General features: G+C 31.0%; 2 protein-coding genes across 2 annotated transcripts; one reads left to right on the top strand and one right to left on the bottom strand.

Moving 5' to 3' along the window:
• The first annotated feature begins 8,261 nt into the window (after positions 1-8,261).
• Positions 8,262-14,411, top strand: LOC125838271 (auxin efflux carrier component 6). The gene is made up of 7 exons (XM_049517350.1): positions 8,262-8,710; positions 8,787-9,385; positions 11,594-11,807; positions 12,348-12,433; positions 12,566-12,723; positions 13,310-13,386; positions 13,939-14,411. The coding sequence occupies exons 1-7, from the start codon at positions 8,286-8,288 to the stop codon at positions 14,003-14,005; spliced, it is 1,626 nt and encodes a 541-aa protein (XP_049373307.1). The 5' UTR covers positions 8,262-8,285; the 3' UTR covers positions 14,006-14,411.
• Positions 14,412-24,104: 9,693 nt separating this feature from the next.
• On the bottom strand, positions 24,105-25,504 carry LOC125838277 (stearoyl-[acyl-carrier-protein] 9-desaturase 6, chloroplastic-like). The gene is made up of 2 exons (XM_049517354.1): positions 24,871-25,504; positions 24,105-24,605 (listed from the first exon to the last, which is right to left on the bottom strand). Exons 1-2 carry the CDS (start codon positions 25,486-25,488, stop codon positions 24,105-24,107), a joined length of 1,119 nt encoding a protein of 372 aa, XP_049373311.1. The 5' UTR covers positions 25,489-25,504.
• Positions 25,505-25,928: the final 424 nt, after the last annotated feature.

Consider the following 25,928-nt stretch of genomic DNA (forward strand, 5'->3'; position numbering starts at 1 on the left):
TAAGTAGGGATAAATGGATATTAAAGTAAGTAAAGGAGTGTAATTAAGTAATTTGTCCTTACATTAATGGACTAGCCCAAAGTGGTGAGTCCATTTATGGGTCATTATTTGATACTTCTATAAGCAAAAAAAAAGTGATAAAGACCACTTTATGTCAACTTTTCAAAATGAGTCAAATAGATACCAATTTCGTCCTTTAATTGGTATACCATGACGAATTATCTTTTTTCTAAAAAAAGGGAAAAAATAATTTTCACATTCCTCTTCTTCTTTCTTAGTTTTAATGGTATTTTTTTTTATATATATTATGATATAGTAAATATGTATTATATATTTAATATTTATAGTTATACTTAAAAAAATACATTTAATAACTATATCTCACTCTCTCTAGCATCTACCCCCTTTCCCTCTATTCTTGCTCGCCTCAATTGCCATTCTCCTCTCTCTATACTATGTATTTTCTTGAGTCCAAAGTCAAAAGGGCAACAAAAATTTTCGAAAATTTCAAAAGGGCAATAAAATTATTTATCAAATCAAAAGGGCAACGAATTTAAACACCGTCTAAATCAGGGTTTCCGTCGCAAGGCGCGGATACCCATGCGACCTGTAAGGCACATGCAACTTTAGCCTTGTAAGGCTCAACCGCCATGAGCTTACAAGGCGCAGGAAATCTGTGCTTTGCTGCTTTTTCTAAAAAAAAAAAATTGTTGCTTTTTCTAAAAAAAAAAAGAATTTTACTTTAATAAAAAAATTTGCTGCTTTGCTGTAAAAATCATTTGTCTAAAATAAAAATAAATCAACTGTTACACCAAAATCTGCTTTGATATCATTTTTGTTTTAAATTTACTCGTGTTTTATCTATGTATGTTTATAGTGAAAAGGAATTTATTTATATTACACAAACGGCCAGTAGACTTGTCACCTTTTTTTCAATTTTTTTAGTTTTTGGTTTTTATTTATATAGTTTTTAATTATTATTTTTATAAATTTATTTGTTTGTAATTTTAATATAGTATTTTTTAAATTATTTTTATTCACTTTATCTAATAATTTTTTACTACTAATTTCGCCCCAAACATACTAGAGATAAAACACGAAAAAACTTAAAGGAAAAATGATATCAAAGTAGATTTTGATGTAACCGTTGATTTATTTTTATTTTAGACGAATAATTTTTACAGCAAAGCATCAAATTTTTTATTAAAGCAATTTTTTTTTTTATAGAAAAAGCAGCAAAGCAAATTTTTTTTTTATAGAAAAAGTAGCAAAGCGCAGATTTCCTGCGCCTTGTAAAGCTCATGGCGGCTAAGCCTTACAAGGCTAAAAGATGTCTGCGCCTTACAGGTCGCATGGGTATCCGCGCCTTGCGGCGAAAACCCTGATTTAGACGGTGTTTAAATTTATTGCCCTTTTGGCTTGATAAATAATTTTGTTGCCCTTTTAGAATTTTCGAAAATTTTTGTTGTCCTTTTGACTTCGAACTCGTATTTTCCCTCTCTTTGTATTTCTATATTTTGTCTCTCTTTCTTAATTTGTTGTATTTTTACATTAGAGTGAATGAATTCTAGTGAAGAGCTAATGAATACTGTCTCTTATGTTTTTTTGTTTTTTGTATACATTCACATTGTATTCGTAGATACATTCTAAATGCACATATGAATATAAGTGAAACTAGAGCAAATGAATAAAATTTCTTATATTTTTTGTTATTTGTATTTTTATATTCACCCAATCTATATTTATTAATACAATCTAAATGTGTATAGCGAATATAACTACTTGATACCTCAATTTGATTTTATTTTTCTAGCATCTTAAATAATTGCTATAAATAATAAATATCTTAACTATAGCTAAAGATTGTTAATAAGGCTCAAACAATAACATTTTTTTAAAAATTTATATTTTTGCAAATATCTCCAACTATACATGAAACGAATCATCTTGATTTCTTATTACTCTTCATATCTTTTTTTTTTTTTTCATATCTTTTTTGTGATTAGAACTCGTGTAATAAGTCGACAGAGCTATTAATGGTCATAATTTTTTCACAGACCGTGTTACATTGTCTGTGGATTACTATAATTTTGCCTTCCAACCTAATATGATGTTGAATATTTATTCTCTAACAATTTAATTATGTAAAAGTATTTTACTTTATTATATGTACACGCACATGCTTTTACTTGATGGTGTGGTAAATTTTACTAGTTTTTTTTAAAAAAAGAATTGAAAATATACTAATTAACTTAATATGAATTTCCATTTCTTTTATTTTTCTGAATTATTGACAGCTTTAAAAATACGTATTTGCGTGATCAACTAAATTATTAAATACAATCCGATCTTGCAAGTTGCAACATGAGTGAAATACTCTCAGAACTTCTTGTCAAGTTTAAGAGTGTTTTCAGCACTTCTCTTGACTTCTTATTAAGAGTCTCATTCTCCTACCAGAATTTGAGATCACTTGTTATGTCATGTCGGAGATCGCGTGTGTATCTAAGTTTAGTTAGTCAAATAGATAGGCATTTTTAGAGCTGTCAATATATAATTCAGAAACAAAATTAATAATTTACGTCAAATTCAAATGTGTTTTCAATACTTCTCTCTTTTTTCTTCCAAACATTAATCTTTTATATACCTGATTTTGGAGACATTCACCTAGTATTAATTTGAAAATCATCAAATAAGTAAATGGAAATAAATGACCACTGAAACGATTAATTAAAAGTCTTTTCTTATCTCTTCCTATTTCCAAGTATGAAAATTGACATGGGTCTAACGAAAGAAAATAAGATATAATACTGTCGTCCGTGTGCATTACTTCTTTTTTTTTTAACAATTTTTATTTTATTTTATGTGTATGAAAAATTATAAAATTCCGTTCAAATATCACAAATAAATATTAATTTCATAATAAAACGTTAAATTTAAAGTCTAAATTGCATAGCCAAACACATGCGGATCAAATGCATGAAAAAACAAAATAAGGAAGGACCAAAGGTCGAAGGAGGAATTCTCACCGTGTAATCCCCTCTCCATTTTCCGAATCAAAGTTATAGAAAAAGAGAAGAGGAGACAGAGACAAATGGGAGAGTGGAGGTGAGCAGCATGCGTGAGGGTGGTTAGGTGTTTATGTGCATCTATAGGGCCATCATATGTTGTTTCACTAAACTTATGTTTCATCATAAAATGACAAACATTGCCGGCTCTTACACTAACATCATCTGTCTATTCCACCCATTTTACTCTATTATCTTTTAAAAACATTTTATAACATGTTCGACAGTTTTGTTTAACATAAATATCTTACTATTTGATTTAATATTAACCTAAATTTGAAGTCTCCCAAGTATTTACAAAGGTTGTTTTAATATCAACATATCTAGTGGTGAGACTGCTCCACCCTTAATCGAAAGTCTCAGGTTCGAGTCTTGATTATAGAAAAAATTCGATTGAAAGAGTCACCACTCACCCTTAGATGAGCCCTACAATACACAATCCGAATTTAGTTAGGGTTCCAATATGGACTCTGAACCAAAAAAAAAAGAACAAACAAATTCTACTACACCAAATATAACAAGTTAAAACTCCCAAAGTATAAGACTACCTTGATTAAATATAGTAGAAAATGAACTAATGTTAAGTAAATAAAATCTATACATATATAATTATAGAGAATGCAATGTGAAGAAAATGATAACTTACTTTGTGTGATTTCTTTTTAAAGAAAGTTAAGAATATTACTTTAAAGGTGTGAAAAGTTACAGAAAATTTGGATGTCAGTTTTATATTACCAATTTATCAAAGTTACTTTAATATTTTGTGTCAGTGGCAAAATTTTCTACTATATGCATTGATATGATAATGGACAATATGAACTGTCGATGTCTCTCGCTAGCTTTTCCGCCTCCTAAATTGGACTCTGAAAAGAGATTGAAGGTGCATTGGGTAAAATTTTTTTGGTGAACGATTGATTAAATTTTTTAAAAATATTATTTTAAAAAAAATAAGCTGTTTAAAAATAAAAAAATTGATTTCATAATAAGAGTAAATAAAATAATCACCCACCCCCACCCGCCGACCCTACCCCCACATCACCCCAACCTATTTTCAACCCCACCCTCTCCCTTACGCCCACCCCACACCAACCTCCACCCCCTTCTTACCCCTTTTTCAGAATTTTATCTTAGATAAATATAAATGTTTTTAGGATAAAATATATTATCTTTATATCAAAAACAAGAATATAAGCAAGAAATCTTGTTTTGCTAGAGAATATTTTTCTTCATGCCGGACACAACCTGAGGATGTGTTCTATATGAAATATTTTTACAAAAATATTTTTCTGATAGATAATTAACTACTTTTTGATGTGTGATAAGTAACTCAAATTTTTTTATTTTAAAGATATTTATGTATAATTTAAGTAAACACTATGAAGGTGTAGTAACTAGGAGAAATGTTGGAGGATGAGAATGAGGATAAGTGAAATGTTAATTATAAAACTTTTTTTGTCTACTTCCATTAACAAATTTATTTCGTTATCTTAAAGTTTTTTTTTTTAAAATAAAATTTTGATCAATTAAGTATAAAAAATTTAAAAATATTTTCTCCTTAGCAAACACACCGTGAGACTATATGAGATCATGCCTATACATGGCCAAGCGTTCAATATCTTTACATTTGCACCAATGTGTATCTTATCATACTTTATGATTACAGTAAAACCTCTATAAATTAATATTCGGTAAATTAATAATCTCTCTAAAGTAATATTTTCCTCCAGTTTCAACTTGGGCCAAGGGGAGAAATCACCAATTTCGATAATATAATAAGATAATATATTTCCAGAAGACCCCTATATAAATATATAGTCCCATTAATATCATAAATTAATAATTCTTTAAAAGTACAAATATATCTAAGACAATTTAGTGAAATATAATTATATTGTGCTCTGTTTTTTCTTAAAATTTAAATCTAGTTGAAGTTTATCTCTAACTTTTCTTATTGCATCAAAGAGCTCCGATATTGTCTTTTCGAACTGCACCATAAAATTGTAAAGAGTTCTAGATGCGATAAGTGCTTCCTTACGCGTAACTGGTTCCAAAGGTACAATATCATCTTCAACTTCATCATCAACATTGCTTTTTCCGATGGTATCCACAATTTCTTCTAAGCTCTAGACCTCTGAACATGTATCACTTTCACCCGGATATTCCAACAGGTTATTGACATCCATTTTATTGTGGTAACCGAAATCATTAATCATGACCTCAAGTTCATGAATGACGTTTTCACAAGTGGGTTCATTCAAATTCTCTGAGATTGCATCCCCCGAATGAATTTTTATAGTGTCGAAAACAATTTGCTATTGTCTCTTGCTGAACATTTGTTGTCCAAGCAGGGATCGTAAAAATGATAACAACCAAAACATTAATCTTTGTTGGATCAGTTTGTCCCACTTCATAGCCTTCTAATATCCTACGATAAAATCTACCACAATAATACATCTTGAAAGCTCTTATTATCCCAGCAGCATCACAAGATTGAATTTTGGATATCATGTTGGGTGGCAAGAAAAACAATTCAACATTTTGTAGTCCTTTAATATTTCTATTATGGGATGAACAATTATCTACCATAAACAAAACTCGTCTATCATGCATTTTGTGGTCAAACAAACAGATATATTCATCAAAAAACACACTTGTCATCCATGCTCTTTTGTTTGGATGATAGTGACAATTCAATAAATATGATACATAAATTAGTAAGATATAATGATATTGATGTATTCGTTGTACTTTATGTATGATATTTTTTTTTATGTGAAATCAATAAATACGATACATAAATTAGTAAGATACAATAATTTTGATATGATCAAAATTAACCTTCATTAAATCTCAAACCATTCTTTAAATTAATAAATATTAATTTATCGATTAAATAATATCTCTATAAAGTAATAAATTTCATGATCTCACCTATATTAATTTATAGAGATTTTACTGTATTTGTAACTATATTATTATCATGAATTTTATTAAATAAATATATGACTTCCCATTCATAGGTAGGGTTGAGTCTTCATGTATGCCGATTTTAATGGGAGAATGTAATGACCTTTTGCTGTCTTTATGCTTCCCATATTTTGTCAAATCATTCAAAATTGAGTTGACTCTTACGTGCTACACCAAAATTTTGAACTACATGCTCCCTCTGTCTTAATTTTTATAATATTACATAAAATAAGTGATTTTTTCTTTCTTAAGATGTAAATTTTGGATAGCGATGAAATTTAATTTCAATAATGCTTACCTACTATGATATTATGTTGAAATGTATGATTAAATTTTATCTAAATATTTAAACGGTTGAAAAACATACACATTTAATTAATTAGTTACAGTATATTCTAGTTGTCTCAACTCTCAACTTGCTATGTTTTTCCCCACCTGAAAAATTATGCTTTTTGCATCCATTTTAATTGTTACAATTTTTTTAAGAGTCAAATGATAAGAATTTTAATTAATATTTTACAATGTATTTTTTTATTATATTGATATGCAAAAAATTATAATTTATTGTACATTTCGTATAATTTTTTAATATCTAATTTTTTATTTAAAATATCAAATTAATGTAATCTAATTTTAACTTTAAAAATTAATCAAATTAATTTTTGAAAAAAGGCAACATAAAAATTAACATATGGAACATATGAATGAAGGATGCGCATAATTAATCCCAAATCCCAATGTGCCTCCTAAATATTCCCATGGCCAGCTTGTCGGCTGGAGTGCCATTTAGAAGAACTATTCATGAATTAATTAATTAAGCACAATGAAGGATCAATTCATAATTCATGATGAGTGAATTTGGATGTTAATTTCCTGCAAGAAAGCAAATTAAAGAAAACAATGAAAGGATTAGAGGATTCGAAGGTAGCATGATTAAGGAAAGTTACATTTATCATTTTTTTAATAAAGCTTTTATCTTTTTTTATCCTGATTCGAATTTACAATCTTAAAATTGAAAGTGAAAAAATAGTTATCATCCAAACAATTTTCTTTTGTCAAAAAAAAGGAAAGCTACATCATCCTAATACTAAAATAGTCATTTTAATTGACTTGGACAGTAAATAACATATATAATTCCTTAGCAAACACATGTATATATAGTAGTTCCTCCATTTTATTTTACTTTGTCCTCCGTAATAAAATTAGATATTTTTTTTACTATTATTTTAGCAAATAAAGAGAGTTCTATTATTTTTTTTCACATAATAACTTAGTACTTTCTCCGTCCCATTTATATGTCATATTTTTACTTTGCACTTGCATTAAGAAATGATGTAACTTTACCCTTCTACCCTTGTTTAATATTTTCTTAATTCAACTTTATTAATAAATGACAAGATTAATTAACTATTCTTTAAGGGTATAATAGGTAAAATGTGGTAATTTATGCATAAATTTTATAAAATGACAAGTATTGTGGTACATTCATTTATAGAAAGGTAGGGATGACATATAAAATGGGACGGAGGGAATATTAAATAACCACATAAAGAAGTAGTAGTCAAATTTATTGTCTTAAAATTGTATAAATAAGATTAATTTAGTGAAATACACCTCTAATTAAAGCTTTCTTAAGAAGTATTGTGTCAGGTCAACATGAGTCAAGTAATATGAAACAGAGGGATTACTCCCTAATCCGTCTATTCACTTTTATATATACACAATGAACTTTGCACACTTTACTTGTCACATTTTACTTCATGAGAGTCAATTTGACTTATTTTTGCAACTAAATTGAATTAGACTAATTAATTATTTTAAATTTAGATATTTCAAAACTATATGATGAAAAATACTTTAAGTTGCAATCTATCTTATACTAAAATGATGACAAGATACATCTTAAAATATTAATCAAAATTCATATACAATTTAACTTTCGAGAAATGAAAGTAAAAAAGTCAACTGAGTGTATATAATTTGGTGCGAGTATGTTTAAAGTAATTCTAGACCATCAGATATTTCCCGCGCCTTATAAAATTTCTCCATACGTTAAAAGAACAGTAATTATTGAATCTACCAACCAATTAATCCCAGTGCTTAGTACTCCTAATAATTAATTAAGAATCTCATTTAACGTACATCCAAAGTTTAAACAAATAGATTTTTTCTATATAAACTCAATCAACCCTTTCACTTTCCTTACAATAATATATTACACCCAAAGAGGAAAAAAAGATACTTAATTGTAAGATGATAGGTGTAAATGATTTTTACAAAGTAATGTGTGCAATGGTTCCATTATACTTTGCTATGATAGTGGCATATGGTTCAGTAAAATGGTGGAAGATATTCTCGCCGGAGCAATGCTCCGGCATCAACCGTTTCGTCGCGGTATTTGCCGTTCCAGTGCTATCCTTCCACTTCATCTCTCAAAACAATCCTTACCAAATGGACACAAAATTCATAATGGCTGATACTTTGTCAAAGATTTTGGTTCTTGTGTTGCTCTCAGTTTGGGCCATTTGTAAAGGGCAGTTGGATTGGCTTATCACTCTTTTTTCTGTTTCAACTTTGCCTAATACTTTGGTTATGGGCATTCCTTTGCTTAATGCCATGTATGGTGATTTCACTCAAAGCCTCATGGTTCAACTTGTTGTCCTTCAATGCATTATATGGTATACCCCTCACAAATTCTGACTGCTCTGATACCATATTGAACTGTCTAATCATTACAATTCTAATTTAATGCAGGTATACTTTATTATTGTTCTTGTTTGAATATAGAGCTGCCACAATATTAATCAAAAATCAATTCCCCGGCAATGTTGCTGCATCCATAACGAAATTCGAGATCGACAATGACGTCATCTCACTAGACGGCCGGAATCCACTTTGTACGGAATCAGAAATCAACGGTAACGGACGTATCCACGTCCGTATCCGTCGATCCACGTCATCGGCACCGGAATCCGCATTTTCATCCTCTATAGGAATTACACCTAGGGCATCAAATCTCTCCAATGCTGAAATCTTCTCCGTTCACACGCCTTTACATAACGGGGATATCCCGTTCGGGCACGGGGACCTGGGCGTCGGGTTTCGTGCAGCAAGTCCTCGCTTATCCGGCGGATACGCGTCTTCTGACGCGTACTCGCTGCAGCCGACGCCCAGGGGCTCGAATTTCAATGAATTGGATACAATTACTGTGACAACAAGTGGGAATACCCCAATGTGGGTGATGTCCCCAGTGGCGGGTAAGGTGTTGAAGCAGGCGTCTCCATCTAGTAAAATGGCGTGGGAGTCGTCATGTCTAAATGGAGAGAGACAAGGGTACAGAGATGATGTTGGAGGTACGTTTGCTATAATGTCTTGTCAAACTCAAACTTATTTGTTTTGGTCTCTGGAATTGTTGTTTTCTGTGACTTATGCGCAGTTGGTGGTTTTTAAAATTTTTCTTATCTGAAATTAAAATTTGTGTGGCATAAGGTCTATTTAAAAGATAACACGATTTTATTAAGATATTTCTTATAGAAATTGAAGCTACCTATCAAAATAATACTAGTAATTAATCTGCAAATATGTATGCTTTGTATATTAATACTTTTACTATTTCAATTTATATGATTTAGTTTAATTTGATACGATTTTATTTTTTTTTAAAAAACTTTTGAAACATGTGGTCTAAAATAAGTTATAAATATTTGTTTGGCTATAAATCATTTCATTGATATTAAAATTGATATTTTAAAATAAAAATAATATCATTCTTTTGAGACAAACTAAAAATAAAAATTTATTATATAAATTGACATAGAGAGAGTAAATGATGATTACATTTTGAAAATAAAATAATTAATATTTAAATAGCGAATTTAATTATTTTTAAGAGACCATCGAAATATATAACATGCCATTTTTTTCCATACACAAATTTAAACTCGACAGCCTATTTAATGTTTAGTTAAGGGTGGAGGAATCTTTGGCGGTGAGTCATGCATATTTTACCATTGATACTAATACTCCTTGTAATCTAAAATAACGTGTCTTTAGTTCCTTTTCAAGAATTTACTTAATTAACACTAGTACATGGAAATATTACAAACAAATTATGATGCAAAATAAACAAAGCATGTTGATCCCAAGAAAAAAATAAATTAGTTATATAGTTCCTTTGACTGGGTAGAGTCAAACTATAATATAGATAGGTTGCTTTCTCATTTGCATGCCCAAGAATAAAGTATTGTCCCTAGATTCTCACATGTTGTATCCTTTTCACTTTCATATTTCTTACATCCAGACATATCACCTGTGACCTGACATATCAAATACAACAAATTGGTTGATTCTTATAATGACTCCAAAATCTTCAATAAATTTGACCACTCAAAGTACCTGAATTATTATTACTACTCCTTTTCAAATTATACCAAATTAAATTTGTTTAATATATTTGTGCATATAGTATTTATGTCAGATACAATTTTTATTTTTAGTATGTTATATACTTTAATTGATTGGTTTGATCTATCAATATCTTCGATTAAATATAGTCCATCACAAAGTTCATCAACTAGCTTGGACTTCTTTTATTATTATTTTTACCTGTCCCAAAAGTTATATCACTTTTATATATTTAAGATAATTTTAATGAGATATTTTATACTATTTCTTTTTATATAATTAGCCCTGCAGGTGGCATCTCCCTTGTATTGATCATAAATTATTTCATTAATCATGCCATAATTTATAGTTACACAAGCATTACTATTTAAAGATAATTTTAGACTAATAATTTTTTAACTTTTGCCTTCTGTTTTAAATTTCATGACAAAGAGAGTGGTACATATATGATTTAGCTTGGTTCAAAGAATACTTATTGCGTTAAATTATTCTTTTGTTGCTAAATGATAAGAAAATATTTTTATTTAAAGTAATAATTTATTAAAACACTGAGAAGCGTATAAGACTGATTTTCATGTGCCACTTTTCCTAAACAGGGACTTGTCTATCCTGAAAAAAGTGCAATCTATAGCATCGAGTTTTATTTTCATATAATAAAAAAATATGGATATAAGTAAAAAGCAAAAATAAAATGGAAAAAGTCAAAAAGGGAAATGAGAACAACAATTTCCTCTTAAATGGGCAAAATAATAATTGGACCAGACTTTAACATATATAGACAATATCATTACTTTAAAGCACGTGTGTTTTGATGGAGAGACTTATTTGATAGAGCGCACTTTCAATCTGCTACTCATAAACACAACTTTGATAAATCATCATCTCTCCACTCCATTGTTGCCCACTTTTGTTTATGCTTCTTTTAACCTACTTCGTCTCAGTCAACTGTGATGGAATAAATGAAATTTCTATATACTTAACAAGTCGATCAACTCAGTTGGAGCCTTAAATAAAGAAATTTCTAGTAGAAATCACTCCTTTGATTAGTGTAATCACTATTTTAATGAATTTGGATTAGTCAGACCAATGAATTTTGATGGTTAAGTAAATTTTTTTTCTTTAATCACTAACAACAAGTTATGATTTGTTTAATCCAGAAAAGGAAATCAGCTTCAGAGATATATCAAATTTCCCAGTGCAAGAAGTTGGAGCTGCTGATTCATCAAATACAAATAATATTATTAAACAAGAAATGCCAAATGCTTTAGTCATGCTAAGGCTCATTATCGTTATGGTTGGGAGAAAACTTTCTCGTAATCCAAACACTTATTCCAGTATTTTAGGACTTCTATGGTCTCTTATCTCATTCAGGTAAGTTCTTTAAACACCCTAAAATCTAATTCCTTTCGTTTCAATTTATTTGTTTTATTTTTCTTTTTAATCCGTCTGATCCGATTAAGGACGTCTCTTTCCTTTCTTGACAACTCTTTAGCCACAATATTAAATGATCTTTTGGTACATTATAATTTACATATCTTTCACTTAAGACCATCAAATTATAAGTTTTTTTTTTTTCTTCATAAATTTCGTATCGGATAAAAAGTATACAAACAAATTGAAAGAGAGAGTAATTATTACATATTACCCATGTAATTCTGGAACTTAATAAAGTTATTTTAATACTTTTGGTTAATATAATGTACTAATATAATTTTTTATTGGTTGTTGGCATTGTACTCCATAAAGGGTCATTTTAATGATGCCAAAGTTTAAATGATGGTTCAACCTGTTCAGAAGTCAAATAGAGGGACTAAACTTTAGTACTATCTTCAGAAAAGGAAAAAAAAAAGTCATTTACTTTCCTTGAATCATAGAGTACTTACTAACAAAGTTGCCTAACTTTTTGAGCAGATGGAATGTGGGGATGCCAAGTTTGGTAAAATATTCCATTAAAATAATTTCAGATGCAGGCCTTGGGATGGCAATGTTCAGTTTAGGTATGTCACATAATTACCAAAATTTACGTACCCCAATGAAATAACTAGTAAGTAATTGCTTGAAGAGCCAAGCGAGCCGTACTAGCCTAGCAACGTAACATTATATTCAATATGTGTATGGTATTTTTATAGGGTTGTTCATGGCACTTCAACCTCGAATAATTGCGTGTGGTACTAAGATGGCAACAATAGGGATGGCCATAAGATTTATAGGTGGACCTCTAGTAATGTCAGCCGCTTCTATTGCCGTTGGACTTAAAGGAGTTCGACTTCATACCGCAATTGTACAGGTACTTATCAGGTCACTCAAAAATTTATCTATAGATAAATATTTATAAAAAAAAATAAGCTTTGTAATTTTGAAGGCAAATAATTACCTATTACAATATATATAAATATAGCATGACTGTCTACGATTAAATTGTGTGTACTCCCTATAGAAATTCTACTATTAAGTTTTTTTCTTGACATAATAATGTAATTTTTTTTTCCATTATTGGTGCACATTAGTTAAACTCATTAACAATATATGTTACTTAATTCTTTCTAATTTGAACATTGATAATAATACCGTTATCAAATTTAATTCAAACAATCATATGACATAAAAGTTTTGGACATTATATTTACACTTAATTACATGTTTAGTGGTTCAATTCGTGCACCATGATGTTAATTATTGAAGTTTGTAATAACATTTTTCAGAGCATGCATGAACTCAAAGCTTTTAGTTGTTGAGATTTTTCATTTTTTTTCATTTGAAAATGCAATATTTTGGTTTGAAAAAAAGAAACTCTATTTTTTCATATATTATAAGTTTAAATAAATTAAGATAACTATAGGAAATAAAAATTTAATTTTATACTTAATATTCAGGCAGCTCTTCCCCAAGGAATCGTTCCATTCGTCTTCGCTAGAGAATATGGGTTGCATCCAGACATACTAAGTACAGGGTAAGTTCATCTAATTTATTACTTTCGATCCCTTAGTTATTGATAAATTCTTATTTCGATTATGATATATAATTTAACACATCTAACATCAATTTATTAAAATATGTGTTTTGGCCTCCTTTATATTAGAAATATGTTAAAAAATATATTTTAGGGAAAAGAGTAAAAAATGCCTTCATACTATATGAAAATTGAAATGATAAAAAATGTCCTTTGTTTATATTTTGGTCCATTTATGCCTTTACTATTTGTGAAATGGGCCAAAAATGCCCTTAGGTGTAACGAAGGCAACATAAAATATTTAAACAATTTAATTAATCTTAATTTGTCTACCCTCTTCTCTTTATCCGATGAACCCAACTCCTAGAAACATATTATCCTCAATAATAAAAATAATAATAATAAGAATAATAATAATAAGAAGAAAAATCATTGACATCGTTAACTTCTCTTTATAAAATCAATTTTTTAAATACCTATTTTGCCCTTGCATTATCAATATTTTTAGTAAAAGATATAATTTTGAAATGACTTTGTTCTCTTGTTTTGCAGGGTTATATTTGGGATGTTGGTTTCATTACCAGTAACCCTTCTTTATTATGTCCTATTGGGGCTATAAAAGAAAAAAATATTAAGAAAATCTTTGGCCCCCCATGCGGATAATTATGGTGTATTTACTTTGATCTAACCAGCACTTTGACAAGTAATTATATATTTAGAGTTCTCATACATGGATCAAGTTTCTTTTCTTGGGTTCCAATTTTGTAAAAGTTATGAAGATTATTGACTTATGAAAGTTAAATCATCACTATTATTAGTGTCCACTTAGATAGTGATAGAAAAATTATGTAAAAGATCCTTTGGGCCAAGAAATTTACTATTTTCTTTACTTTCTTTAGTACAATATAATATAGTTTAGTGGTAACCGAAAGGGAATAAATTGTTACTATGTTATTGTAATTTGTAACCATACTTATTTCTCTCTCATATTAAAAGAGTGAACAAGTAGCTCAACAGTTGACATAGTTGCTTCCTGTTGTTATTATTATTAGCTAGTAAACTAAACCGTGCTTGGCACGATTATAATTAATTTCAAAATTTACTTTAATTAGTAGCAATTGTATTTTAAAAATATTTTATTAGTAGGTAGATTTTTTAAAAGAAATAATAAATATAATTTCCAGTTTAAAGAAGTATTGTCTACCACCTCTTTAAGACCATATTTTTAAGGGAAAATTACTTATATACACACATTTACTTACCTTAATATTCACTTATCCCTACCTTTTTTAAAAATTTCAAAACTTCCTTAATTCCCCCAATTCATAAAATCTTCCGGATACATAAATATTTCACTTCTATTTTCAGCCTACACCTACGTTTCCCACTCCCCATTTCACTCCTCCATTTTGTTCCTAAATTCTCTCCACTTCTTTAGCAGTTACAAATTTCAAATTCATTTTGATTTTCAGAAGGTGTCTCTCTCAAGTTTATCAATTAATCTATTTTTTGAATTTCAAATCTTTTCTATTTCCAATTAATGATTTCAAATTATTCAAGAGGTAGATTTCTTTCCATCACTTCAATTTTTGATTTCTTTTATTATTATTTTTTAATCTTTTCATCTTAAAAAATAAAAATAAAATTACCTCTTCGCCCTGCCCTCATTGAAATCTTATTGAACCATTGCTATTTTAGTTAATCATATTATCGTTGAATATTTATCTTGAAAAAATATTATTTTCTTTTAATGTTTCTACTATTGAAAAACGTCCAAAAAAAGAAGAAAAAAGTTGGATCTGCCATAGCACGGCCATCACTATCAAAGATACAAATTTTTAATGTATCTCTTTTATTTTGAGTCTTAAATTAGTCTTTGTTAGTGTTATCATTGATCTGATACGCTGCTACAATAACCTTTGTTTTATGCAATGTATAATGTTCATATTTAAGGTATTGATACATAACTCTAATGTTGTTGAATCTTTGATTAGTGTTTATCATGTTCAATATAAATGTACTTGATACATAAACTGTGTTATTTATCACACAAAAAAAGAAGAAGCTATTTTGGAACAATTACATGTATAATGTATTTTTTTAATTTTAAAATATAGTATTTCTCAAACAAAATAAGATACATAAATAATATTGTATCATACACTAATTTTTTAGTTATGATACGAAATTCAAATTTATGCTAATGTATATGATACATAACAATTACCAAACAATAATGTATCGATCTCAAACTTAAAATCTTATGGACAACACTTTCTTATTTAATGTATCTACTAGAAATACAACACTTATCAATTTAAATTGAAAGGATCTTCATGATCTCAAATAAAATAAGACACATAAATAATAATGTATCATGCACTAATTTTTTAGTTATGATACATAAATTCGAATTTATACTAAATGCATCTGATACATAACAATTACCAAATAATAATGTATCGATCTCAAACCTAAAATCTTATGGGCAACACTTTCTTATTTAATGTATCTAGTAGAAATACAACACTTATTGTTGGTGACGATAACAACAACAACGACCACAACGACAACAACGACGATGACAACAACAACAACAACAACAACATGTAGTGTTATTTGTTGGCTTGCCCAAGAATATCGTGACTTGTTAAAAAGAAGCAACATTTTATTGACTTCTCGTCTAATTAAAAAATATGAAATGTAGTGACAAAATATTTAGAGTCAAATGTTAGTTGATTTAAGGGATAAGAGTTTGAAAAATACCTCAACTTTGGTCGAATTTGCTGTTGCGATACTAAACTTTCATGAGGACCTATTACCTCCCTAGACTATTTAATACTGTATTTTAAACATATATATTTTGCCACGTGGAGATAAAAAATAATGCAAAATTATAAGTAGTAATGTGTCCACGTAAGCACATATATACCTTTAAAATACACTATTAAATAGTTCAGGGAGTAAAAAATACGGTATTAAATAGTCTAAGGAGGTAATAGGTCCTCATGAAAGTTTAGTATTGCAACAACAAATCCGACCAAAGTTGGGGTATTTTTCAGACCCTATTCCCTTGATTTAAATAAAATATTTATCTTATAAGATAAGGGATGAGATCTTCATATACTCTATCTTTTTCATATGATATGAATCATTAAGTGAAAGTAATGTGATAGTATCATCTCTTCTCAAACAAAATGTCTTGAACACCTGACAAAAAAAAAAATATACCATATGAAATAGAGCAATGTATTTTTTTAATTTTTTTTTTTGTGAGGTGTTCAAGACTTTTTGTTTGAGAAGAGATGATACTATCACATTACTTTCACTTAATGCTTCATACCATATAATTGATGTAACTGTTTTTCATGTTTATAGTATTAATATAAAACAATAAAAAAAGCATTTTGCCAAAATGCTTTTTTATTGTTTTATATTAGTACTATATGTTGGGTTTAGCAAGGCGTGAATGGGAAATAAAAAGAGAAACTGGAAAGAGGAAGAACCAATGAAAGTGGGGAACCAATTTTGGAGGGAAAATGAAAAGTCATTGCAAAGTGCAAATGAAAAGTCATTTTTACCATATTGGTAGAAGAAATGAAATTGTTGTCATTATATTAGGAAACACTTCCTTTAATTCTTAAAGGGTTAAGACGAAGGTGCCCGCTCGTTCGGCCTCGACTTCGGCTTCGGCTTCGGATTTGGATTTGGATTTGAATTTGGCAAATGATGTGATTTATTGATAATATTTTTGGACAATTTATTTAATCAATCTTGTTAATTCATTTCTTTTCTCTTATAAATTAATTCAGAATGTTAGTTAAATAACATAATTAATTTGGCGTAACAAAATTTATTTGAAATTCATGTGCAACGGTAATAACGTTCTGAAGGGACATGTTCCTTCCGAAAAATCGTTATTTTTCCCAAAAGACACAACGTTCTGGAAAAAAACGGGTCTGAACAGAATTGTCTGAACAGACGCATTCCTTATTGTAAATGGCTATAAATAGAGATGTTTTTTCCGGTTTTCACCACTGAAAATTTTTTCCTCTCTGCATTCATTTTCTTACATAAACAAAGTTGTCGATCGATTGAGTCTGTGTGTACTCTTGTTGCTGTTCTTGCGTTCGCTGAAGTTATTGAAGTTTGAGGTACTGCTACTTCTTTAACAGGTTAATCCGTTTTATCTTGGGAGGAATTAATCTGCAACCTCGGGTACAATGAGGGGATTAAATTTCTTAAGGAAACACAGTGGTTTCTGTGGACTCAGATTAAAATCATTCTGTCTATTTAATCTATTTTCTGTTTTTGTATTCTTGACTAACCTGAATACAAGAGATAACAATCTTAAGAAATTTATAGTTTCTATATTTGAGGTTTCTGGAGATTAAAACCTTATGATTTTCTACTCTGTTTGAATTTTTAAAATTTATTCGATTAACGATTAAAAGAACAGAAAAGCTTTATCGTTAAATCAGAAACAATCTGTGTAAAGATTTATTCTTTACTGTTAGTATTTCACATACTAAAATTGTCTGCCATTTGTGATAGAAAAATGACTAATTCACGTCAAGTAAATGCTGGAACAGTAAGTGCTGCAACAACATCGGTTGCACACAATCGTTCAACTGCTCCCCTAGCACCGGCTGAGAAACCTACAAAGTTTTCTGGAGTCGACTTCAAGAGATGGCAGCAAACGATGTTTTTCTATTTGACTACGTTGAGTCTGCAGAGGTTCATTAATGAGAACGTTCCTGTTATGTCGGATGAAACTCCGCCTGAAGAACGATTCTTGGTAATAGAGGCATGGACACATTCTGCTATTTTGTGTAAAAATTATATTCTAAGTGGCCTGCAGGATAATCTGTACAATGTGTACAATAATGTCAAAACCTCAAAAGAACTCTGGGATGCTTTAGAAAAGAAGTACAAAACAGAGGATGCCGAAATGAAGAAGTTTATTTTGGCAAAGTTTCTAGACTATAAGATGATAGACAGTAAAACCGTCGTCACCCAAGTCAATTGCAGGTCATAATCCATGATCTCCTTGCTGAAGGTATACATTTATTTAATACCTATGTTGGAAATATTAAGTTTATTCTTAATACTCACATAATCTTTAATGTAGGATTGGTTGTGAATGATCCTTTTCAAGTGGCTGCCATTATTGATAAGTTACTTCCATTGCGGAAGGACATCAAAAACTACTTGAAACATAAACGCAAGGAGATGACTGTTGAAGATCTCATGGTAAGGCTGAGAATTGAAGAGGACAACAAGGCCGCAAAAAAGAGGTCACGTGGTAATTCATCAAAATCTAGAGTAAATATTGTTGAAGAAGATCCCACAAAATCAAAGAAAAGAAAGAAAACATCTTGTCCAAAGAGCAATCCTCCTAAGAAGAAATTCAATGGAAGCTGCTTCAACTGTGGAAAACGTGGTCATAAGGCTATTGAATGTAGGGGTCCCAAGAAGGACAAGAAGAAGGATCAAGCAAATTTGGCTGAATCCAAAGGAGAGATGGACAATCTTTGTGCAATGCTTTCAGAATGCAACTTGGTTGGAAATCCAAGAGAATAGTGGATAGATTCTGGTGCCTCATGCCATGTTTGTGCCAACAAAGAATTATTTTCATCATATACTCCAGCACCTACAGACGAGAAGTTGTTTATTGCAAACTCTGCTGTTGCAAAGATGGAAGGAACTGGCAAGATTCTCCTGAAGATGACATCAGACAAGGTGGTGACTTTGAACAGGGTCTCGTATGTTCCGGAATTGCGAAAGAACTTAGTTTCTATACTAGTTCTGACTAAGAATGGATTCAAATGTGTATTTGTTTCTGATAAAGTTGTAGTAAGTAAGAATGAGATGTATGTAGGAAAAGGTTACTTCACTGAGGGCCTTTTTAAACTCAATGTAATTGCAGTTGATATGAATAAAGATTCTGCTTCTTCTTACTTGCTTGAGTCTAAATGTTTATGACATGAACATTTGGGACACGTTAATAACAAAACCTTGCGAAAACTGATTAACTTAAATAATTTGCCTAAATTTGAGTGCAAAAAAAATCAAAATGTCAAGTTTGCGTTGAATCTAAGTATGCTAAGCATCCTTATAAATCTGTTGAAAGGAATTCATTTCCCTTAGAACTGATTCACACTGACATTTGTGACATGAAGTCAACACCAACACGTGGTGGAAAAAAATATTTCATAACTGTTATTGACGATTGCACTAAATATCATTATGTCTATTTGCTAAATGGTAAGGATGAAACAATAGATGTATTTAGGCAGTATAAAACTGAAGTTGAAAATCAGTTGGATAGAAAGATCAAAATGATCAGAAGTGATTGAGGTGGAGAATATGAATCTCCATTTGTAGAAATATGTTTGGAAAATGGAATAATCTATCAAACTACTGCTCCTTACTTTCCACAATCTAATGGAATTGCAAAAAGGAAAAACTGAACTTTAAAGGAAATGATGAATGCCTTACTTATAAGTTCAGATTTACCACAAAACTTGTGGGGGAAAGCAATCCTTACAGCAAATCGAATACTCAATAGAGTGCCTCACACGAAGACACATGTTATTCCATATGAGAAATGGAAAGGTAGAAAATCCAACTTGAAATATTTCAAAGTGTGGGGGTGTCTTGCCAAGGTCTAGGTTCCTATACCTAAGAGGGTGAAAATAGGGCCTAAGACTGTGGATTGTGTATTCATTGGATATGCCACAAATAGTAAGGCATGTCGATTTTTGGTTCATAAGTCCGAACATCCAGATATTCATGATAATACGGTAATGGAATCAGATAATGCTAATTTTTTTGAACATATCTATCCGTATAAAACTAGACTTGAGTCATCTAGTGGGGGGTCTAAACAACCTCGAGAAGAACCAAAAGAGAATGAAACCAATGAACAGAGTCCAAGGCGCAATAAACGTCAAAGGACAACTACTTCATTTGGATCTGATTTTGTAACATTCCTTCTTGAAAGTGAGCCTTAAACATTCAAGGAAGCGATGTTGTCTAGCGACTCAACCTCTTGGAAGGAAGCTGTCAATAGTGAGATTGAATCAATCTTAAGCAATAATACGTGGGAGTTGGTTGATCTTCCTCCAGGGAACAAACCCTTGAGTTCAAAATGGATCTTCAAAAAGAAGATGAAAGATGATGGAACTATTGACAAATATAAAACAAGACTTGTTGTCAAAGGCTTTAGACAGAAAGAAGGTCTTGATTATTTTGACACATACTCGCCAGTGACTAGGATTACATCAATTTGGATGTTAATTGCCCTAGTTGCAGTATACGGTCTTGAAATCCATCAAATGGATGTGAAAATCGCCTTCTTAAATGGAGAGCTGGAGGAAGAGATCTACATGGAACAGCCTGAGGGCTTCGTAGTTCCCGGCAAAGAAAAGAAAGCATGCAAACTTCTTAAGTCACTTTATGAACTAAAATAAGCACCGAAACAATGACATGCAAAGTTTGATCAAACCATGTTGTCAAATGGATTTAAGATCAATGAGTGTGATAAATGCGTTTACATTAAAGACACTATGGATCATGAAGTCATTGTATGCCTATATGTGGATGACATGCTGATAATGAGCAAGGATATTGCCAATATAAAAGCTACTAAGCGTATGCTTGCTAGTAAGTTTGATATGAAAGATCTAGGAGTAACTGAGTTGATATTGGGAATAAAGATTCACAAAACTCCTAACGGTCTAGCATTGTCTCAATCTCATTTTATTCAAAAGGTACTTGAAAAGTTCAAGTATTTAAATTTCAAAAAGGGAAAAACCCCAATTGATGTGAACCTTAATCTTGCTAAGAATAAATGTGAAAGTCAGTATCAATTGGATTACGCCAGAGTATTGGGAAGTTTGATATATGTCATGAATTGTACACGACCAGACATAGCCTGAACTATAAGTAAACTGAGTCGATACACAAGTAATCCCAATCAAAATCATTGGTTGGCAATGAAGAGAGTTTTGGGGTATTTAGAAGACACTCAAAACTATGCTTTGCATTACAACAAATATCCAGCAGTTCTTAAAGGATATAGTGATGCAAATTGGATTACTGGGTCAACTGAAACGAAATCCACGAGTAGATATGTTTTCACTATTGGTGGGGGAGCAATATCTTGGAAATCATCAAAACAAACATGTATAGCTCGCTCTACAATGGAGTCAAAATTCATTGCCTTAGACAAGGCAGGTGAAGAAGCTGAATGGCTCAGAAATTTCTTAGAAGATATTCTGTTTTGGCCCAAACCAATGGCCCCTATATGCATACACTGCGATAGTCAAGTTGCAATAGGAAGGGCTGGAAGCGTTATGTATAACGGGAAGTCTCGTCACATAAGAAGAAGACATAACTCTGTTAGACAACTACTCTCTAGTGGAATTATCACAATTGACTATGTAAAGTCAAAGGATAATGTGTCGGATCCACTTACAAAAGGCCTAACTAGAGAGGGAGTTAAGAGATCATCGACGGGAATGAAACTATGGCTGAGAACAAGACATCGTGGCGGTAACTCTACCTAGAAGACTAGAGATCCCAAGATCTAGGTTCAAGGATATCAAACAAAGTCATAGATGACGATTCAACATTGTCAAAACTTATTTTATGGTCTATTCTCATGATGGGACAATGTTCAGTAATCAGGATAAATGCATAAGGACTTTTTAATGGTTTCTAAGTTTGATACAGAGTATATCAAATAGTGTATCTATGGGATAACACAGTTAGAAACCACCTATGTAAGTGTGAAGTGTAAGCCGCTTCAAGGAGAATCAGGTAAGGCCAGTTCTCTAAGCACTTATTAACCGAGATGTGTTCATGGCTGAAACGAACAAAACAATGAGAACCAAAAACAGTTCAAGGGTTGATTGTGTGACTTATGTTGTCTAGGTATACACCAAAGCTCGACGGTTCAAAGATTTCAAATCTACCGATTGACCGAGTATATCCGATATATGTTCACTACGAAAAGTTTAAAGGGAAACCTACTTATCCAGATGTGATTAACCCTTACTTACAAGACACACAAGTTTTTCATGCATATGTTTTAACTATAGCCATTTCCCATTCATGTGGGGGATTGTTGGGTTTAACAAAGTGTGAATGGGAAATAAAAAGAAAAAATGGAAAGATGAAGAACCAATGAAAGTGGGGGAATCAATTTTGGACGGAAAATGAAAAGTCATTTTTACCATATTGGTAGAAGCAAGGAAATTGTTGTCCTTATATTAGGAAACACTTCCTTTAGTTCTTAAAGGGTTAAGAAGAAGGTGCCCCCTCGCGCTGTCGTCGTCGCTCGCTCGGCCTCGGCGTCAGATTTGGATTTGGCATATGATGTGATTGATTGATAATATTTTTGGACAAAATTTATTTAATCAATCTTGTTAATTCATTTCTTTTCTCTTATAAATTAATTCAGAATGTTAGTTAAATAACAAAATTAATTTGGCGCAACAAAATTTATTTGAAATTCATGTGCAACGGTAATAATGTTCTGAAGGGACCTGTCCTTCCGAAAAGCCGTTATTTTTCCCAAAAGACATAACGTTCTGGAAAAAATGGGTCTGAACAGAATTGTTTGAACAGACGCATTCCTTGCTGTAAATGGCCATAAATAAAGATATTTTTTTCCGGTTTTCACCACTGAAATTTTTTTCCTCTCTGCATTTATTTTCTTACATAAACAAAGTTGTCGATCGACTGAGTCTGTGTGTACTCTTGTTGCTGTTCTTGCGTTCGCTGAAGTTATTGAAGTTTGAGGTACCGCTACTTCTTTAACAGGTTAATCCATTTTATCTTGGGAGAAATTAATCTGCAACCTCGAGTACAGTGAGGGGATTAAATTTCTTAAGGAAACACAGTGGTTTCTGTGGACTCGAATTAAAATCATTCTGTCTATTTCATCTATTTTCTGTTTCTGTATTCTTGACTAACCTGAATACAGGAGATAACACTATAAACATGAAAAACTGTTACACATATCAATATATGGTATGAAGCATTAAGTGAAAGTAATGTGATATTATTCATGTTTATAGTACTAATATAAAATAATAAAAAAAACATTTGTTTATAGTACTAATATAAAACAATAAAAAAAGCATTTTGCAAAAATGCTTTTTTTATTATTTTATATTAGTACTATAAACATGAAAAACTGTTACACATATCAATATATGGTATGAAACATTAAGTGAGTAATGTGATAGTATCATCTCTTCTCAAACAAAAAGTCTTGAACATCTAAAAAAAAATGAAAAAAATACATTGCTATATAGCTTATTGAAGTCCAACAAACATGCAAGTTCTTCCAAATATAAATACTTATGTAATTCTTTTAGAACAAGATTACTCATATCAAAATTTTATATTTATCGAATTAATTAGCAGTATCTATATTTTTCGTAATTTGAAATTTAAAAACACTTGAAATATTGATCAAACACAAACTAATAATAAAAGTACTTCTCAAAATAATTTAGCTAAATACAAACCGCTATTAACTAAAGACAAGTTCATTTTAGTAGATTAGCCAAAAAGACTATTATTATTAGTAAAGAGTAAAAAGTAAAAGGATACATTTTAGTTTTACATCTTTATTACAAATCAATACATCTAAACATTCACTTGCTTGTTAAAAATCCAACTAAATTTCGCCGAACGTGACTCTAATTTTTGGCTCGATTTTCCAACCTCCTAATCTTACATGGAAGTCCGCACACAAAATCTTGTGCACGCCTCGCCTCCCCTGTCAAGGCTTCAAGCTTTTCCAATTCCCATTTTGTTATGAAAAATTCTAATATTTCAGCATAATCACGAGATGTATAGACGCCTTGGTTTTGGGAAATGGCAGAAAAGTGCTCAAATATATTCGGATCTTGCCCATCATACATGAGGTGCAACGGCATAGTAATTCTCTTCTTCATCATATTCGCAATGGCTATCATAGTCGTGTTTGGGTCCACTTCTAGCAACTTCTCTATAATTCTTGTGTAGGCATTCTCATGACGCTTTTCATCCGCTGCAATAGTTCCACATATACGCGCTAGCACGGGGTCTTCGCCTTCTGTAGCTAACCTAGCCATGTTACCATGTGTTAGAAATGTGGCTCGCTCTTGAAATGATGTGTACACAAAGCCCATGTATGGATTGTTCTCTGCTCCGATGTCCTGAATTCAAACATGATGAGCAACTTATATTTATAAGATGTATTTTCAAAAAATATGTCGGGAATTGCTTCTGTCTATCTATCTATCTATCTATCTATCTATCTATCTATCTATCTATCTATCTATCTATCTATCTATATATATATATATATATATATATATTTGGTGGTTTCATTGAACTTATTTACTACATTATTTATGTTATCTCATGTTATAGGTCAACTTAACTAAATAATTTTATAAAAATGCTCAAAGCAACACTTACAATTCCAGCTCCAATAGAGTATTGTAGTGTCTTCTCAACCATCAACATATCCACTCTTCCCGAAAGATAAAGATAAGTCCGTAGCAGATCACCATGTCGATTTTCCTCAGCTGACCATGCGCGAGTCCAAATTGCCCATGGACATGGGCTGGATCCAGTCTCATCACGTACTCCATCAAACGTATTAAACAAAGTTTGATAGGTAGGCAAAGCATCCTCAGTTAGCATATTACCCACAAGCATAACAAAGTACTCATCCGAAAGCCCTAAAACTCGTTGCCTTAGGGCCCGAACCTCTTCCTCGAATTGTTCGGGCCCTTGAGATGGGTCAGGGAGAAACTCAATGGGCTGCCAACATTTCTCTACGGGCTTGCGGAGTGGGAGGATATTTTCAGAAACCCAAGGTTCTAATGACTTGAAGATTTCCAATTTTTCTGGTGGCATTGAGTGAGTGACCTGGTGGCGTGATGGAGAAGTTGTGGGTGAAGCCACCGCGAGGACCGGAGATAACCTCCGTGATGAGGTGGTTTTGCGACGGTGTATGGTGGTTGTAGGGGGAGGTGAGGCCCGTAGAATCGATGGAATGTTGAATTGGGAGAAACTTATAGTCTGCATCATGACTAATACAAAGTTTAATTAAAGAGTGACCAATATTGTTTACAAGGAAAGCTTATTTATATAGATGGATATATAATTTGTGCCTAATTCATAAATGACGCAGAGAAAAAAATGTATAGCTACTCTATAGTTTCCATCATTGTTTTGCAATTTAATTTGGGCAGGGAGCGTTAAAATCGGGTGAGATGGATCCTACTCAAAGAAAGGAGAATTGTTCAAATTTTATAATGAGACCGCCCTATTCGCAACTAATTTCTGTAAGAGCTGAAAATTAAAATTAACTACAAGCAAAATAAATAATAGAAAATGTGATTTTTATTGATGAATATTGTGAGTACAATTCTGTTGTTCTCTTGATTCTTCTTTCAAAATGGATAAAAACGAATAATACTCATATTACCCATTAAAAGTGGATAGTTAACTAGCTTAAATGGGTAAAA

This window comes from Solanum verrucosum, unplaced genomic scaffold, assembly GCF_900185275.1.
Source record: "Solanum verrucosum unplaced genomic scaffold, falcon-dt-bn FXZP01000079.1, whole genome shotgun sequence".
Lineage (NCBI taxonomy): Eukaryota > Viridiplantae > Streptophyta > Magnoliopsida > Solanales > Solanaceae > Solanum > Solanum verrucosum.

Excerpts from the sequence above, each read along its gene's own strand:
- LOC125838277 (XM_049517354.1), bottom strand. The coding sequence starts at position 25,488 with ATGATGCAGACTATAAGTTTCTCCCAATTCAACATTCCATCGATTCTA. Across the intron at positions 24,606-24,870 it reads ACTCTATTGGAGCTGGAATT|GACATCGGAGCAGAGAACAA; the intron begins GTAAGTGTTGCT and ends GTTTGAATTCAG.
- LOC125838271 (XM_049517350.1), top strand. The coding sequence starts at position 8,286 with ATGATAGGTGTAAATGATTTTTACAAAGTAATGTGTGCAATGGTTCCA. Across the intron at positions 8,711-8,786 it reads GTCCTTCAATGCATTATATG|GTATACTTTATTATTGTTCT; the intron begins GTATACCCCTCA and ends AATTTAATGCAG. Across the intron at positions 12,434-12,565 it reads GATGGCAATGTTCAGTTTAG|GGTTGTTCATGGCACTTCAA; the intron begins GTATGTCACATA and ends GTATTTTTATAG.